Source organism: Gymnoscopelus microlampas (genome assembly GCF_963454915.1).
Source record: "Gymnoscopelus microlampas genome assembly, chromosome: 11".
NCBI lineage: Eukaryota > Metazoa > Chordata > Actinopteri > Myctophiformes > Myctophidae > Gymnoscopelus > Gymnoscopelus microlampas.
This window is the reverse complement of record NC_139948.1, coordinates 39,826,001-39,842,587: the sequence shown is the minus strand read 5'-3', so window position 1 is coordinate 39,842,587 and position 16,587 is coordinate 39,826,001. Positions and strand designations below refer to the sequence as shown.

The 16,587-nt window shown below is 40.2% G+C and overlaps 1 protein-coding gene across 2 annotated transcripts; it reads right to left on the bottom strand.

Moving 5' to 3' along the window:
* Positions 1 to 5,694: 5,694 nt before the first annotated feature.
* Positions 5,695 to 16,587, bottom strand: LOC311055545 (uncharacterized protein). 2 transcript variants are annotated; one of them, XM_084071780.1, is made up of 8 exons: positions 16,530 to 16,587; positions 14,034 to 14,332; positions 13,433 to 13,511; positions 11,075 to 11,242; positions 8,891 to 8,951; positions 8,062 to 8,126; positions 7,473 to 7,638; positions 5,695 to 6,610 (listed from the first exon to the last, which is right to left on the bottom strand). In XM_084071780.1, the coding sequence occupies exons 2-8, from the start codon at positions 14,299 to 14,301 to the stop codon at positions 6,215 to 6,217; spliced, it is 1,203 nt and encodes a 400-aa protein (XP_083927906.1). In that variant the 5' UTR covers positions 14,302 to 14,332; positions 16,530 to 16,587; the 3' UTR covers positions 5,695 to 6,214. The 2 variants fall into 2 exon arrangements, with proteins under 2 accessions (XP_083927906.1, XP_083927905.1); XM_084071779.1 differs by lacking the exon at positions 16,530 to 16,587 and adding an exon at positions 14,495 to 14,680.

Genomic DNA, 16,587 nt, shown 5'->3' with positions numbered 1-16,587 from the left:
GGTGTGTGAGGAGGGGTGTGCCTCCCCCTCTCCCCCCATCAAGAAAAAAATAAAGAAAAAGGCAAACAGCATAGATTCAATGCTGATTCAATGCTGGCATTTCAATCATTGAATTTGCACCATAGATTAAACGCTGATTCAATGTTGGCATTTCAATCAGTGAATTTGCACCATAGATAAAACGCTGATTCAATGTTGGCATTTCAATCATTGAATTTGCACCATAGATTAAACGCTGATTCAATGTTGGCATTTCAATCATTGAATTTGCACCATAGATTAAACGCTGATTCAATGTTGGCATTTCAATCATTGAATTTGCACCATAGATTAAACGCTGATTCAATGTTGGCATTTCAATCATTGAATTTGCACCATAGATTAAACGCTGATTCAATGTTGGCATTTCAATCATTGAATTTTGCACTGCAAAACAACAGTGATTCAATGTTGAAAAACCATCAGTCTTCAATCGTAACCAAAAATCAACCATAACCACTATAATTCAACGTTGAATAACCATCTTTTGCTATCTTGGTCTAAAAGGACAACCGAAAAATTGCTTGAGGAGAGTGGGGGCCCTTAGGGAGATTTTAGGGTATGTTCGTTCACTTTTGTCTAAAAGCGCCAAATTTGGCACAGGTGTAGCTCAGGGCATACTTAAATGATTTGGCTAGGGCGCCCGCGCCGGTGACCTTTGGGGTCGCCACAGCGGCTGATCCAATATGGCCACCACCTGAACACGCTTTTGCCTCTACATTTGAACCAGATGAGCTACAAATCCAAACTTGGTGTCTATTTCATGTTTTTTGACAATTAGAAATATGATGGAAAAATCATCTTTGTGATTGGGTGTGTCTGGACACCTAATTAGCATATTTCCAAGATGGCGGCCATGTAAAAATGTGGTGTACCTTAACTTTTGATACTTTTGGCAAACTATTTTAGTTTTTTTTTTTGAGCATCAGAAACCTACTGGAATGATCAGATTTATGATTAAATGTATCTAGAGCACTTTAACTTCCATATTAACAACATAGCCATTATCCACTAAAATGTATTGCACATATATTTTCACACAGATAGAATGTAAAGCTGTATCTTACAGATATATTTCATTGTAACATTAGTAAAAGTAGAGAAAGTCAGTGCTACCCCCCCCCCCCCTGTAACATAGGTTTCTGTTTCAACAGAAACAGAAACCTAAAAGTAGAGAAAGTCAGTGTCTCTCCCCCCCCCCCCCCCCCTGTAATATAGGTTTCTGTTTCAACAGAAACAGAAACCTATCTTACAGAGAAGGCTCCCACACTGTTATCCAAGCAGTGTGATAATAGTTTGGTCCCTCGACAGGCTACTGTTGTGTCTCCTGACTTCTCCTGATGTGAGAATCATACAGAAGAGCTTATCTATGTACAGTCATTCTACTGCCCAATCTAACACTGTGAAAACCAACTTTATTTTCATGTAATGCATTTTTCAGTGTAGCTATGTGAGTCCATCAAACAATATGGCCACCACATCATCTGATAGTAATAGTAGCAGCAGCAGCAGCAGCAGCAGCAGCATCAATTGGGACTTGTTTTCTCTGCCAATTACAGTCTGATGACCCCTTACAAACACCCAAAAGCGAAGGACTTTTGTCGCTAGAAAAGGATCTCAAAGATTTAATTGAAATTGCGAATGCTTTACCCTCATGTATAAATGTCACAATTGATCAATTAAATGATGGTTCAGGTATCGCATCAACACTTGAATTAAATAAGGCCAAATACCACAAACGCTGCAGAAGCTACTGTAGTAGTTCTCGTGTTAAAAGGGCTCGAAAGCATGCGGATCATGCTGTCCCCTCCTTATTAAGTCCTAAAAAGCTTCGATCAAGTCATCCCCAAACCATTGGTATTCATTGTGTGATATGTGAAGGGGAGGATACGAAAGATCTGGTATTGTTTACAACCAGGACACAAATTTGATGGCACCTTACCTTCCAACTGTCTCACGGTATCTGTTCCTGAACCTTTAAGAGTATTCAATGACATTGTCCTTCAAGGACCAGGACTCCTCAAAGCCTATGAGGATAATACAGAAGATGACAACCTGAAGCCGAGATCAAAAATAGCATGTCTCATCGCCCAGTGTCAACAGTACAATGCATATGGCGGCACCCATCATGCCTGCAAGACGGACACAATACGCCACAACAAAGATCGAGAACCACCCTTTCCTCTCTATCAGGGCCTCAAACTCCATGGCAATGGACGCCGTAAAAATGAAATTCATGAAGCTCATTTACAAGGGTTCTCATTGTCGTATACACGAGTCATGGAGGTGAAGCTGTCACTGGCACGTGCAGTGTGTAAACGGCACAATGAAGACGGCATTGTTCTTCCTACTAATCTTCGGCAGCATGTTTTCACCACCTATGACGTTGACAATCTGGATGGGCAGAACAAAAGCAATTACTCACAGGACGAGTTCCATGGAACCGCACTCAGTGCTACTAATCATCTCTCTCATGACAATCTAGGACTTAAGCGTCCCCCCATAATAGTTGACAGTGATGATTCATCCATACCCAAACTTCCAGACTCTTACACAATTGTTAAGCCAGCAGAAGTCATTGGAGGAGATCTATTGGCACCCAGAAGTGGTACCGGTCCTGTCCGACCATCACATGATCTTGTACATGGAGCAAAAGTAAAAGACGAGAGTTGGTTAATGCATGGAAAAAGAGTCCTTGATCAGGACACACTAGGTAAAGATGATGTTATTACATGGTCAGGTTATAATTCACAGCTTATGAATGAAGAAACTCTGAAACCTCGTGCAGAGATAGGAATGTACCCCTTATTTCCAGATAAAGCAGCATCTGCATCCATGATGAAGCATGCAATGGAGCTTGCACAGAAAGGCACATCATTTCTGAACCCTGGCCAGATTGCTGTCCTTGGTGCTGATCAACCATTATATGCTATAGCCAAGCAGCTCCAATGGCAATACCCCATGACACTTGGTGAGGATAAATTGGTTTTGATGATGGGAGCATTGCATATAGCTCATTTTATGGTAGGAAAACTTCTCCATTATTCAGGTTGGACCACCGTCCTCTCCCAGGCCCAGGTGTTAACTTCAGGACGAGCTCAGTCTGCCCTCAATGAGCACCATATAAAACGGACACGCTATGCCCATCAAGTCACTCTCATGTCCCTTCAGATTCTCAAACAAAATGCATACTCTGCCTATTGTGCAGATGTTCTTGGTCCACCTGAGTCATTTGAGATGTGGGACCAACGAGCTCAAGCAGAGTTTCCACAGTTCAAGTACTGGTCCACCATCATGGAGCTAGAGCTACTACTGTGTCGATTCATTCGGTCACTTCGTGAAGGAAACTTCAATTTGTATGTTCAAGTTTGTGATGAACTGTGTGCTTGGTTTCATGTGATAGATCACACAAACTATGCCCGCTGGTTACCTATCCATGTACGAGACATGGTTGAACTACCGGAAAAACATCCGGCAATTTATGAAGAGTTTTTGAAGGGGAATTTTGTAGTGCAACGTTCAGAACACAAGTTCAGCTTGATTGCAAAGGATCAATCACATGAGCAGTCAAACAAATAATAACAGCATTCAGAAGCAAAACATGAATCTCATCACCCAACTATTCCTTTCCCTTCAATCGAGGCCTGATGCAGACATGGCAGAGTTCTTCAAGTATGAAAACCAGAGAGAGCCACCTAGCATTTCCAACCAAGGGCTTTTACGCTGCGGCACAAAGGCGGACATACTTGAATGCTTGAATGTCCAAAAAGTCCGCATAGCAGCAGCTAAGAAGGCCACTGTAGTTGTGCTTGATGGAGAAGTAATGGCCCAAATGGTCCGGCCCCTCGCTGCAAATACATTCAATGAATACATAAACACCAATATTGCAGGGTTTGTTAGGTCATACATGAGCCATGACTCTGTTGAGCGCTTGGATATTGTGTTTGACACATATCCAGAGGAGAACCTAAAAGCACAAACTCACCAACGCCGAGGAATGGGGAAAAGAACTAAAATAGGGGATGGCAGAACTCCTATTCCAAAGCGTAATTGGAACAGTGAGTTCCTGAAAAATGAAGACAATAAGAAAGAACTGTTTGGACTTGTAAGTGTCGAGCTCACGAAGGATGACATGCAGGGTAAACTACTGCTGTGTACGATTAATGATGATGTTCTCTGCAACAGGCCTGGATTCAATTTGTCTACACTTAAGCCTTGTAACCATCCTGAAGCAGACACGAGAATGGTTCTGCACTTGGCCCATGCTGGGGCCAATGGCCATGAAAAGGCTTTTGTCCGTACGGTTGACAGTGATGTTGTCATTCTTGCAATCCACTTTTTTGATGCATTAAAGATCACAGATCTTTGGATTGGCTTTGGCTGTGGAAAAAGCTACCGAGACATTCCTGTCCATGAAATCCGCAATGCAATGGGTCCTCAGAAGTCACTGGCATTGCCTCTCTTCCATGCGCTGACAGGATGTGATACTACATCAGCCTTCCTTGGCCATGGGAAAAAGAGTGCATGGGCAGCTTGGGAGGCAACACCCGATCTCACAGACACCTTGGTTGCCCTCACCTTGGAGCCTGAGAAGATCAACTCTGATCCTGTTCATATGCAACGTCTGGAGCGTATGGTTGTCATCATGTACAGTAAGAGCTGTGGCTGCAGTAGTGTAGATGAGGCCAGACAGCGGCTTTTCTCAAATGGTACAAAGTCCCTTGAGAACCTTCCTCCCACCCAAGCTGCACTGACTCAGCATGTAAAAAGGGCACTGCTGCAGGGCAGTTTTTATTGGAGTCAGGCAACCTCCGTCAAACTGAATATTCCCAATTTTGGAATGTGGGGATGGAAGAGCTTGACAACAAAGGCTTGGGAACCATACTGGACCCATCTGCCAGATGCCAGTACAGCCTGTGCCATCCTTCTCCACTGCGGGTGCAAGAAGTCTTGTAGCGGGCGCTGCAAGTGCTTTAAATCTGGGGTCTGTTGCACCTCATTGTGTGGATGTGAGGGTGCATGCACCAACAATGAGGGTCCAGCACACTAACCTGGATGCGCACACTTGGTGCAGCTTTTGTCTAGTTATTGGGGAACAAAAACAACAACAACCCCAACCCCCCCCCCCCCCAAAAAAAAAGAAGAAAAGAAAAGAAAAAAAAAGGGAGAGAAGAAGACAGCCTCCACGTGGCCTCCCCCGCAAGTAGCCAAAGAGCCCTTTAAGCGAAACCAATGTCTTCAAAATGTCACAACCACAACCCCCCCCCCCCTCCCCACCCCTGACATTTCATACAAACATCAGAAAGGAATCATGTTGAATTAGTTGAATTAGACCTATTGCACCAGGTTTTACTCATAACAATGGCCAAGTTACGTCCAATGTCTTCAGAATAGCAAAACGCCACTTGGAATTATGCAAATTAGGGGTCTAGACACACCCAAAAATAAAAAAGAGCATTCCAACACATTTCTAATTGTCAAAACACATGAAATAGACACCAAGTTTACATTTGTAGCTCATCTGTTTCAAATGTTAGAGACAAAAGCTATTACAAGTGGCGGCCATATTGGATCGGCCGCTGTGGCGACCCCAAAGGTCACCGGCGCGGGCGCCCTAGCCAAATCATTTAAGTATGCCCTGAGCTACACCTGTGCCAAATTTGGCGCTTTTAGACAAAAGTGAACGAAAATATCCCTAAGGGCCCCCACTTTGTATTCAATTCAACAACATAGCATAAGAAATAACACTAAAATACCACCAAAATGTGATTTTAAAAATAAAGGGGGAAGAAGGGGGTAAACTGGGGGTGGGGGGTGGAAGCAGTGAGTGCTTTTCTATGGGAGAAGTGAGATTTACCTCCCCTTTGGCCTCCTGAAAGGTGGATTTTCAGGCCTGTTTTGAAGGAAGCCATTTTTTAAGGGATGGTGTCAGGGCATTCCACACTTGGGTGGCAGAGCTGTAGAAAGAGAATTTACCCATGTTTGTTCTACAGGTGGGTGTTACCAGATCGTTGTTGTCGCTCCCTCTAGTATTGTGGCTGTGGGTGTCACTCACTTTTTTTAGGTATTTAGTCAGATATGCAAGTATTGAGGGCAAAGTCGCATTGACTATTTTAAAAGCCAATCTCATGGAGTAGCCTCGATCTCCAGGCTTTTATTTTCCTTCGCGTTTTGCTCACCACCAAGAGGAGCACACGGATGTTTTATTCGGAGATTTTGAATCCGCCCCTCTAGACCAGATACCAGACGGGCTGGGGCAGGCTAACATTGGAGTTACTTTTACTGGAGAAGTCACATATTGGCCTGTTAGTGGAGGAGTCACATATCGGACTCCTGGTGGCGGAACATAAAAGATGTTTGACGGACAGGGTGCAATTGCAGGAGAGTGCTGGAAGCATAGATCAGAAGTCTTTGGGCCTTGTTTAGACCAAGGTTTCCCACACTCTTTAAGCCAGGACCCCCCAAAATAATCATGTTCGGCGGAGACAATAAAATTGTCGTCTTCATCGTCTCCATCCTCATCGTCGTCTTCATCGCCTCCCTGAGACATCTTACGATATGCTTCCATGTCCTAGACACACACACACACACACACACACACACGAAATGTTTATTTATGTCCACATAAACAGAAGTACAAAGATGCCTTGTACAAGTCATCAGACAATAGGAGAACAGACAGTTGCAAAGTGCATAGACTGCAGAACATTGTTACATACAATATATAGTTGACAAACCTGTCAGACACAGCGGACATAAATCATGGATAAAGGAAACAACGGCTCCTCCAAATTGAGCGGCTTCCTATAATAGCTGATACTGAGCAGTACCTTGCTAACTGCTTGACCCTCTGTGACACGCACGCACGCACGCACACACACACACACACACACACACACACACACACACACACACAAATGCATATCTACAGTATGTATCACCTCTGCTGAACTGATGATGACCGCATCGTCTGGTAAAAATTAATGAATACACTTTAATTAATTAAAAGCTCAGATGCACTATTTCCCAGGCCACATTGATCTCTCTAATAATCCATCTAAATTACATGAAATTCTCTAAGGAACTGTCTACTTAGTTTGTAACTTTTTTTAATGAATAAAATGCAATTTTTGTCCAATCTGAATGGTATGTTAATACAATATAACTCAATTGAGGTTGAAATGCTCTTCTATTGAGACATTTAGATGTGTCAAAGGTCAAGACACACATTTTTACCTGAAGGTCAAAATTCAATTTATCCCCTGAGCAAGCAGGCTGGCTTTATTAGCTCAATGGTAAAACAAAAATCAGCGCTTGCGCAGGCAACCGGGTTCAAATATGGGGTAGAAGAGGAAAGTTACATAGTGCAGCTTTAACATTATGGTTCTGTATAAAATGATGGAAGGAAGGATGGATCTATCTATCATAAATACCGTGTCATATTTCTCTTGTAGTTCTTGGGCTTTCTTCTCATATGGTTGTTTATTAGATTGGGACACTTTGCTCCACATCTCTTCCAGTATCTTGGAATGGCCTCCTACAGACAGACCTGGATAAATCTGCTTCAGAAGCTCAGAGCTGTACAAAAAGAATGCAGACCTGCACATGCAACACATTACACACAAAAACATAACAAACACAAAACACACGACACATTACACACAAAGCACATCACATCACACAGACAAAGAGACAGGTTAGTAAAATGTTTGGGTGTGTTTGATATACATGTATGATTACAGAGGTTGTTTGGGTGCGTTTGGTATGTGTGTGTGATTTATAGAGGTTGTTTGGGTCAGTCATCTACTCCCATTATTACCACTATCATCAATCATCAACCAATCATCAATCAATCATCAATAAATTGATGGTTGCTCTGCTCGTTCAATAGACAAATTAGCTCGGAAGTAACAACAGTTCATTACAGTAAAGACACTATCTGACTCTTACTCAGATCTTGCACTTTGTGTGTGTGCTTGTCTTACAGAGGTACTTTGGGTGTGCTTGATATGTATTTCTTACGGAGGTTGTTTGGGTGCATTGGGATCTTTCCTTTTGCGTCCCCTCTTGTCAGTGGCAGACAGAACCTGGAATAAATACATAAATGAATAAACAAACAAATAATACAACTATAAATCGATATTGATCGCTCAGAACAATATTAAGATGCTATGATAATGGCTGTCTTACTCGTCACGCACGCACACACACACACACACACACACACACACACAGAATAGTGAAAAGATCATATTTGATTGATTACAGTTATTTTCTACAAATGGTAAATATATCTGTACAGTGTTCGACCGATATATTGTCTGCCGATTAATAGGGCAAATGTTTTCATCAATCTTTATATTGGGCAAGTCCATGTCTGCACTTGCCAGTGTCAAGAGGATACTGAGTCACATTAGACTCTACTGGCTATTTTATGAATAGCCACTAGAGGGTAGAATTTGACTAAAATTGGCCCTCCAGAGGCTATTTAGAAAATAGCCTTATTCATCAATCACTCACTCCATCTGCTTGGAGACCCTGGGAATAAGTTTGTTCACAGCCTCAGAGAACCAGCATGGCTGTGAACAAAACCTGCCCACCAGGAGTGTGTGCTTGTAGATCGGCTATGTTCGCCGAATATTCGCCTCCAGAATAAGGATGCTGGGTTCATGTTGTTAAAGGTGGTGTAAGTGATATTCTCTTTGTTAAAATAAGTGTTAGCAATCATTGTTATAGTCATTGTGTTTGTTTGTCCAGTAACAGGGGTCTCCCTAGCTCTTTAGTAAACCGAAAATATTTTCTGTTTAATAAACTAGTCTATGCTCATTCATCCCACTTCTACTACTATTACCTTAGGGTGCGGTTGTTCATGTGGCTCTCTGGGCCCCTCTGGAGCAGTTTTCAAATCCATTCTGAAAAACAAAAACACAAAAAAAATCTATAATAAAATACTGGTATTAAAGATCATGTTTAAGTAGATGAAACCTCATCTACCTAAAGGGATATTTAACTTTCAAAAAAACTTTTGGTAATTTTATCGTCGACTCAGGCCTTCGTTAGCCCCCCAGACAGTTTTTGCTTTATTCAGTATTTAGATATTTGATATTCATTTTATCAGACACGGCCCCTTCCTATACAAACCCATTGTAACTTCAAACTCCATTTTAACCATGTTAGATTCATCAAAAACACCCGTCCTTTGTTCTGGTGACTCATACCGCCCCCCTAATACGCGAGGGGGCCGTGTTTTTTCAATTACTTTTTTCATTTATTTTTTATATATTTTTTGGAAAATGAAAAAATATATACAATAAAAAATAATAATAATAATAAATACAATAAAAAAAAAAAACGGAAAAACACGGGCCCCTCACGCATTAGGAGGGCAGGGTGAGTCACCAGAACCAAGGACGGGTGTTTTTGATGAATCTAACATGGTTAAAATGGAAGTTACAATGGGTTTGTATAGGAAGGGGGCGTGTCTGATAAAATGAATATCAAATATCCCAATACTGAATCGAGCAACTTATAAACTGTCGAGGAGGCTCAAAAAGGCCTGAGTAGACAATAAAATGACTAAAAGTTTTTTTGAAAGTGAAATATCCCTTTAACTTCAATAGGTAAATACATAAAGCCATGCCTAAACTTGATGATATCATTCATCACTGAATGTTATTACTATAGAGCTACATTAATGATTGTCTAGCAAATTAAATCACAGACATGTAATTAGTACAATAAAGAGCCTTTCACTGGCAATGTTAGACATTGTCAACTTGGTTAGTGTTCTGATTTCCCTCCGGCTCTGAGGCGTCTGTATCTCGGGGCCATATTGGAGGGGGCAGGCTTCCGCGTGCGTCACATAAGGGGACGTTCGGTAGGCCAATCAGAGGCAGGTGGGGGCGGGACAACTAGATTCTAACAAGTCCCGGAAAAGACGCGCTGTGATTGGCCAGTAGTCAACGCGCTGTGATTGGCCAGTAGTCACTTTGAGTGGCAGCGTGCACCCTCTAATATGACGGCCACGATACAGGTCGCTCCAACAAACTGCAGCGGCCAATGAAGTATCTAGGTTTCTATATCTATGGTCTTGACAGTACAGTGGAGAGTCAGGAAACAGGGGGAGAGAGTCAGTGAGTGACATGCATCACACGGTCTACAAGGCCCAGGAGTTGAACTGGGGACTCGCTGTCAGGCATCAAAGCCTATGTGGTATGTGTGCCTTAACCACTCGGCTCCATCTGGACATTACTTCTGGATCAATAAAGTCTGAAATCTATAATTCACTGCATAGCACAAATGAATTGAATTGATTTTTTAAATCAATAAAAAGTATGTTTTGCATGTGGATGCTGATAGCACCCTCTACCTTCACATTGACGGGTAATTGCTATTATTTTGCTTCACTTGACCTTGGATTTGATCTCATCAGTGACCACCCACTTTTTGACTCTGGCACCAGAAGATAATTTCCCATGTGTTTACTCCATAGACAGACGTTTCAGAAAATCCTTATTATAATATAAAGAGTTTAAACCTAGAATCAAGCCAATCAGCGACGCGATGAATCATGACAATAAACTTTGATTCATGAAAAGATTTGGAAAATGCAAAAAGGCAAAGGTTCAAGACTGTATTTTAAAAGTGAAGGAACTACTCTTCCCATAAACTCATTGTACATGCGTGTACAATGGTGAACTATCTCTCCATGATATTGTGAATAAACATTTTATCTTTACAGAAGCATATAACATTGTTTTACAAGGGGCCTCGTGTTTAGCATGCTTTTATTTGAATATAGGACACCTTGTGAAGCATTAATTATGTTGTTTTACAGTTTGCTACCTTATACAACAATTAGGATATCAATGTGTTTCTTGTGGGAAATCCCTTCATTGAATGGAAGTGTGCTTCAACGAAAGGTTAACATTCTGACAGATATAATCCATTAGCTATACACTGGTTGTACACACTATTAAACGGAGGTACAATTGAGGATGAGAGTGGAGTAAAAAGTACTATTAGGGATGTTTACTTTTTGGAGATCGGCTTTCTTGGTTTCGCTTCCTTGAGCTGAGCTTTCTTCTTTGCTGGTTTTTTTTTGGTAGATGTGGTCGCTTGCTTGGTCGCTATCTTGCAGTTCTTGACTACAGGTTTCTTCAATGCTGGTTGTGCAGATGTATGAACATTAGTGACAGGGTTTCTGAAAAACAAAAACAAACAAAAAATATCTATAATAAAAATGCTGATATCTATGCATTAAAGATCATGTTTAAGTTGATGAAACCTCATCTTAACTTCAACTATAGGTAAATACAGGTAATATATAGGTACAGTGAAACGATTAAACCACACAAAACATAACTAAACTACTAAACATATTTTGGGTCTTGGTTACTTCTAGGGGTGTGAATCACCCACTTCACACAATACCGTATTGATTCTTCAGATAATGATTTTATATGTATTTATATCAGACATTTTGCCACAATATGATAAATATTGATAATATTTTTTGATAAGTAAAAATTGATTTCGAATTCAGGGGCCTATTCAATTGATATGAGATGATATAATTGATCACTGAATGTTATTACTAGAGCTGCATTAATGATTGTCTAGCAAATGAAATCATGTAATTAGTACAATAAACTTAGCTAGCAATGTTAGACATTGTCAATTTGGTTATAGCGTTCTGATTTGCCATTACAGACACTATCTGGACTGGGGATTTTTAGGCGGGGTGGAGAGGGTCTTGACAGCACAGTGGAGAGAGTCAGGAAACAGCGAGAGAGAGAGTCAGTGAGTGACATGCAGCAAACGGTCTACAAGCCCAGAAGTTGAACTAGGGACTCGCTGTAAGGCATCAAAGCCTATGTGGTATATGTGCCTTAACCACTCGGCTATTGGACACTCCATCTGGACATTACTTCTGGATCAATAAAGTCTGAAATCTGTAATTCACTGCATAGCTCAAATTATTATTATTTTTATGAATAAAAAGTATGTTTTGCATGTGGTTGCTGATTAGCACTCTCTACCAAATTGCTGGGTAATTGCTATTATTTTGCTTCACTTGACCTTGGATTTGATCTCATCAGGGACCACCCGCTTTTTGACTCTGGCACCAGAAGATCATTTCCCATTTATTTACTCCATAGACAGACATTTCAGAAAATCTTTATTATAATATAAAGAGTTTAAACCTAGAATCAAGCCAACCAGCGACGCGCGATGAATCATGACAATAAAACATTTGATTAATGAAAATTGGAAAACGCAAAAAGGCAAAGGTTCAAGACTGTATTTTAAAAGTGAAGGAACTACTCTTCCCATAAACGTACTGCACATGCGTGTACAATGGTGTCAACCAAACGATCGTTTAGCTTTCTTCTTCTTAATTTTAACTGTTTATTATTATTATAGTGTTTATATTGTTAATATAGCGTTGTAAAATATTGTAGTTGTAGTTCACTTTTTGTGATTTTCAACAATGATGTAGGCTACAATCGTAACACAAGCTCCACCAATCAGAGACATTGCTTCTATACTTTAGGATTGTGGATAGTGAACTACTTCTCCATAAATATAAAATAATAATAAAACATAAAACATTTTATTTTTACAGGAGCATATAACATTGTTTTACAAGGGCCTCGTGTTTAGCATGCTTTTATTTGAATATAGACCAACTTGTGAACCATTTAATTATTATGTTGTTTTATAGTTTGCTACCTTATACAACAATTAGGACATCAATGTGTTTCTCGTGGGAAATCCGAACAGGAAAAAACATGGGGTTAACCCTTCATTGAATGGAAGTGTCCTTCAGCGAAAGGTTAACATTCAGACAGATATAATCCATTAGCTATACACTGGTTGTACACTAGGGGTGTGCCGATATATCGTCCCACGATATATCGCGATACGTTTTCGTGACGATATGTATCGTTTTGGGAAAAAAAAATATTGTTTTTTTTTTTTTTTCAATTTTTTTTTTTTTTTTTTTACAATCATTATAATCAGGCATGCAAACAGCCCGGAGGTGAAAAGGGTGACAACATGTCGTTTTTTTTTCGGGTCAGGTGTCACACTATTGGCCTATTTGGATTGAAAACGGCTATTGTAGCTGAAAAGCTACAAGTTTGCATGTCTGAATAATGCAAAAACAGAATTATTTGTTTGCATTTACTTTTTTCGTCCCCCATATATTTTCATAATAAAAAAAGTGCGCATCGTATCGTATCGATATCGTATCGAAGTTGTGAGCCAAATATCGTATCGTATCGTTTGGTGAAATTAGTGTATCGGCACACCCCTATTGTACACACTATTAAAAAGAGGTACAATTGAGGATGAGAGTGGAGTAAAAAGTACTATTAGGGATGTTTACTTCTTTTTGGAGATCCTTGGTTTCACTTCCTTGGGCTGGGCTTTCTTCTTTGCTGGTTCCCGCTTAGCTGGACCAGGACCTGCAAGACAAAATGGAGTGGTGGGGGAGGGGGTGGGGGGGTGGATTAGATTAGATTACATCTTACATCTGAAAAAATAAATCAGAAAAAGCTTATCTTAGCAAAATATGTAGTATTTTCTGTGTCAGTGACTACTAAAGTTGTAAAGCCACTCCTCAACCTCCTGAAACAAGCCTCAATGATTGAGAATAGCAAAATAACGTGAGAGTTGCTCATCAGTCTGTGTGTGTGTGCAAGGGCACAAGCATGTGCATGTTTATTTCATCTTGGATGAAAAATATGAAATATGGAGATACAAGGTTTCTGCCCGGCAGCAACAATATACTGTATTATATATGTTATTGTATTATATTAGCAAAAGAGTAAATATTAAATTCTGGTACAGTTTATCCTTCTATCCTATGACAAAACATTTTATTTTGCCAACCTTATGCTGCAAGGCTAGCACCTAAATATGATATGATACCATACCATATGCCATAACATGACTACAATTTAATTTAGTGGCTTTAATTTGATTACCTTTGGATCCTGACCCAGTGTCTGGACGTTTCTCTGCTAGATCATTCCTATGGATCTTCTTCAGGTGCCTTTTTGTGAACTTCAAAGCTCCCTTAGCTTTATGTGTTTGCATCAACAGATCTACAGTGTCCTCTCTAGTTTTTGCCTCTTCCACCTGGGCTTTTTTAATTTTGCCATCGGAGTCGATGCGCAGGTACCATTTGAATCTAGTGAATTCTTTAGAATCAAGCTCCTCAAGAAGTCCTAATAGAAAATTGTGTGGCATCATGGATTAAGGAGGTGCAATAAAGATTCAGGATCTGAAAAGAAGTCAGAAAAGAAGGTTAGCTTTTCAATAATACTGCTATACCCAAGTCTAAAACAAAACAGAAATGACTACAACATTAGAGGATCAGCTCAGCTTAGAAGGTTTGGGGATAAAACAAGAAAGGCGAGGTTGAGATGGTTTGGAGACTTTGGACATGTGCAAAGGAGGGGTGAGAGGTACATTGGGAGAAGGATGTTGAAGATGGAGCTGCCAGGCAAGAGGAGAAGAGGAAGGCCAAAGTGGAGGTTTATGGATGGGTGAGAGAGGACATGCAGGTGGCTGGAGTGACTGAGTAAGATGCAGAAAACAGAAGCAGATTGAAACAGATGATCTGCTGTGGCGACTCCTGATGGGAATGAGCCAAAAGAAGATGATCACTCAGATCACTCAGATATCAGGTGGTTAGATTGGTTATAATTACTGTATTTCAATATCACCACTATAAATCTATTAATGTACAATTATGACATGTATAACATTTGATTTAATCTAAACCAAAACATTGTCATAATAGGGTTCCTTAAACTGATCTAATTTGAAATGAGGTCCATGGCCTAATAAAAGTCATTTTGGGGACATGAAAAAGATTGAAACCCCTGCGGGGCAATCACAGTCAATCACTTATAGAAACGTGTCTCCAGCACTATTTATTATAATTATTATTATTATTGGAGATAATATACTGTAGAACTATAATATAGAAAAAAGCTTACTAGCCAAATTCTCACTTTTGTGGAATATGTAGTATTTTATGTGTCAGTGACTACTAAAGTTGTAATAGTAATAATAATGATGCATGGTCATATGCTTCTGTATAGGCCTAGGTGAACTTTGTTTGCACCCATTTACAAAATACAATATGCCTCATGGCATCATATATATGCCATAAGGATGTTATAGCACTCAATGAAGTAGTTTTTTACTTAAGTAAAAGTATCAATACCACAATATAACAATACTCAGTTACAAGTAAAAGGCTATATTCAAAACGTTACTTGAGTAAAAGTACAAAAGTATTGCCATCAAAATATAGGCTAAAGTACGAAGAGTAAACTTACTCATCATTTTCAAATTTTGACAAAATATATATTTTAAAATAGCAGATCTACAAGCTCACAGCAAGTTGCTCAGTACAGTGTTAACAGCAGGGCTCGAGACTAGGGAATCCCGACATCCCGGGAATATAAAAATATGTATTTGGGAGGAAAATTAATCTCCCCTGGGATGCAGAGGATTTTGTGAGCCAACTGAGCATATCAATGTCACTGGCAAACCCATAGAGTTGATGTTACAGATTATACAGAATATTTAAAAAGTTACTGCAGGCAGTGCTGATCAGATTTTCAGGTAGAACTAGTTGCAAACATGCGGCGCTATTTGAAGAGGTTAACTCACACAGCAGAAAGCGATGGAGAACAGAAATACTGTCCATCTGGGAAGTACAACAACTAGTTGAAAAGAGCCGATCTACAAGCTGTGTCTGAGAGCTAAATCTTATGCCGTTCCCGTCTCCATGGAAAATATTGCTGCGCTACAAAAAGAGAAACGTTATGGATATGATTTGGATTGTGATATTAAATAAGGTAAACAGAGCGCGAAGTCATCGCATCAAGCACAGACCTACTGTATACTTTCAATGGTGAGCTGTTGTTTGAATAGTGTAGGTAGTAGTGGTACATTGATGGTTTGTTTAACTTTTGGCATCTACAAGATGTTATGTTTTTCTTCAACACAGCCAGTCGCCCACGCTGGCATTCATTTCACGAGTTCGGTGCTGTGACGACTTATTTACGCCAATAATGGTATTTTATTTAACTCTCTCAATAACAACAGGTCAGCTGGTCTCAAATAAATAACTCCATCTCGGCTGCTGCAATTCCATCTGAACCAAAACAACGACGCGACCGTTCGAATAAGCGTGCACTGGTCGTTACGACGGTGTTGTGCGGTGAGCATAGCCCTATGATACGACTAAGCACCGTGACCAGCCATGACAGCTCAGATAGTTATTAAGAAGACCAAGCTAGCATGTAGCATACAACAACAAACTATCGGAGCACAGTGGAATCTCTTTATAACGTCATTTAACTTTGGCGTCAGGCAACGGCAACGTTTTAAATTAACAGTAGCCTCAAAATAGTGGTGGCGAGTCATAGCCTTCTGACAGTACATTGTAAATGTCCTACTACCTTTGGCAAAAAATAAAGTCGTCTCGGTCGTCTGCATAGATGGGTCTTATGTCTCCCG

What these genes read in the sequence shown, in the direction of transcription:
- LOC311055545 (XM_084071780.1), bottom strand. Translation starts at nt 14,301, where the DNA reads ATGATGCCACACAATTTTCTATTAGGACTTCTTGAGGAGCTTGATTCT. An exon ending in CACTGGGTCAGGATCCAAAG is followed by an intron (nt 13,512 to 14,033) that starts GTAATCAAATTA and finishes TTTGTCTTGCAG; the next exon opens with GTCCTGGTCCAGCTAAGCGG. An exon ending in CCAAGGATCTCCAAAAAGAA is followed by an intron (nt 11,243 to 13,432) that starts GTAAACATCCCT and finishes TTTGTTTTTCAG; the next exon opens with AAACCCTGTCACTAATGTTC.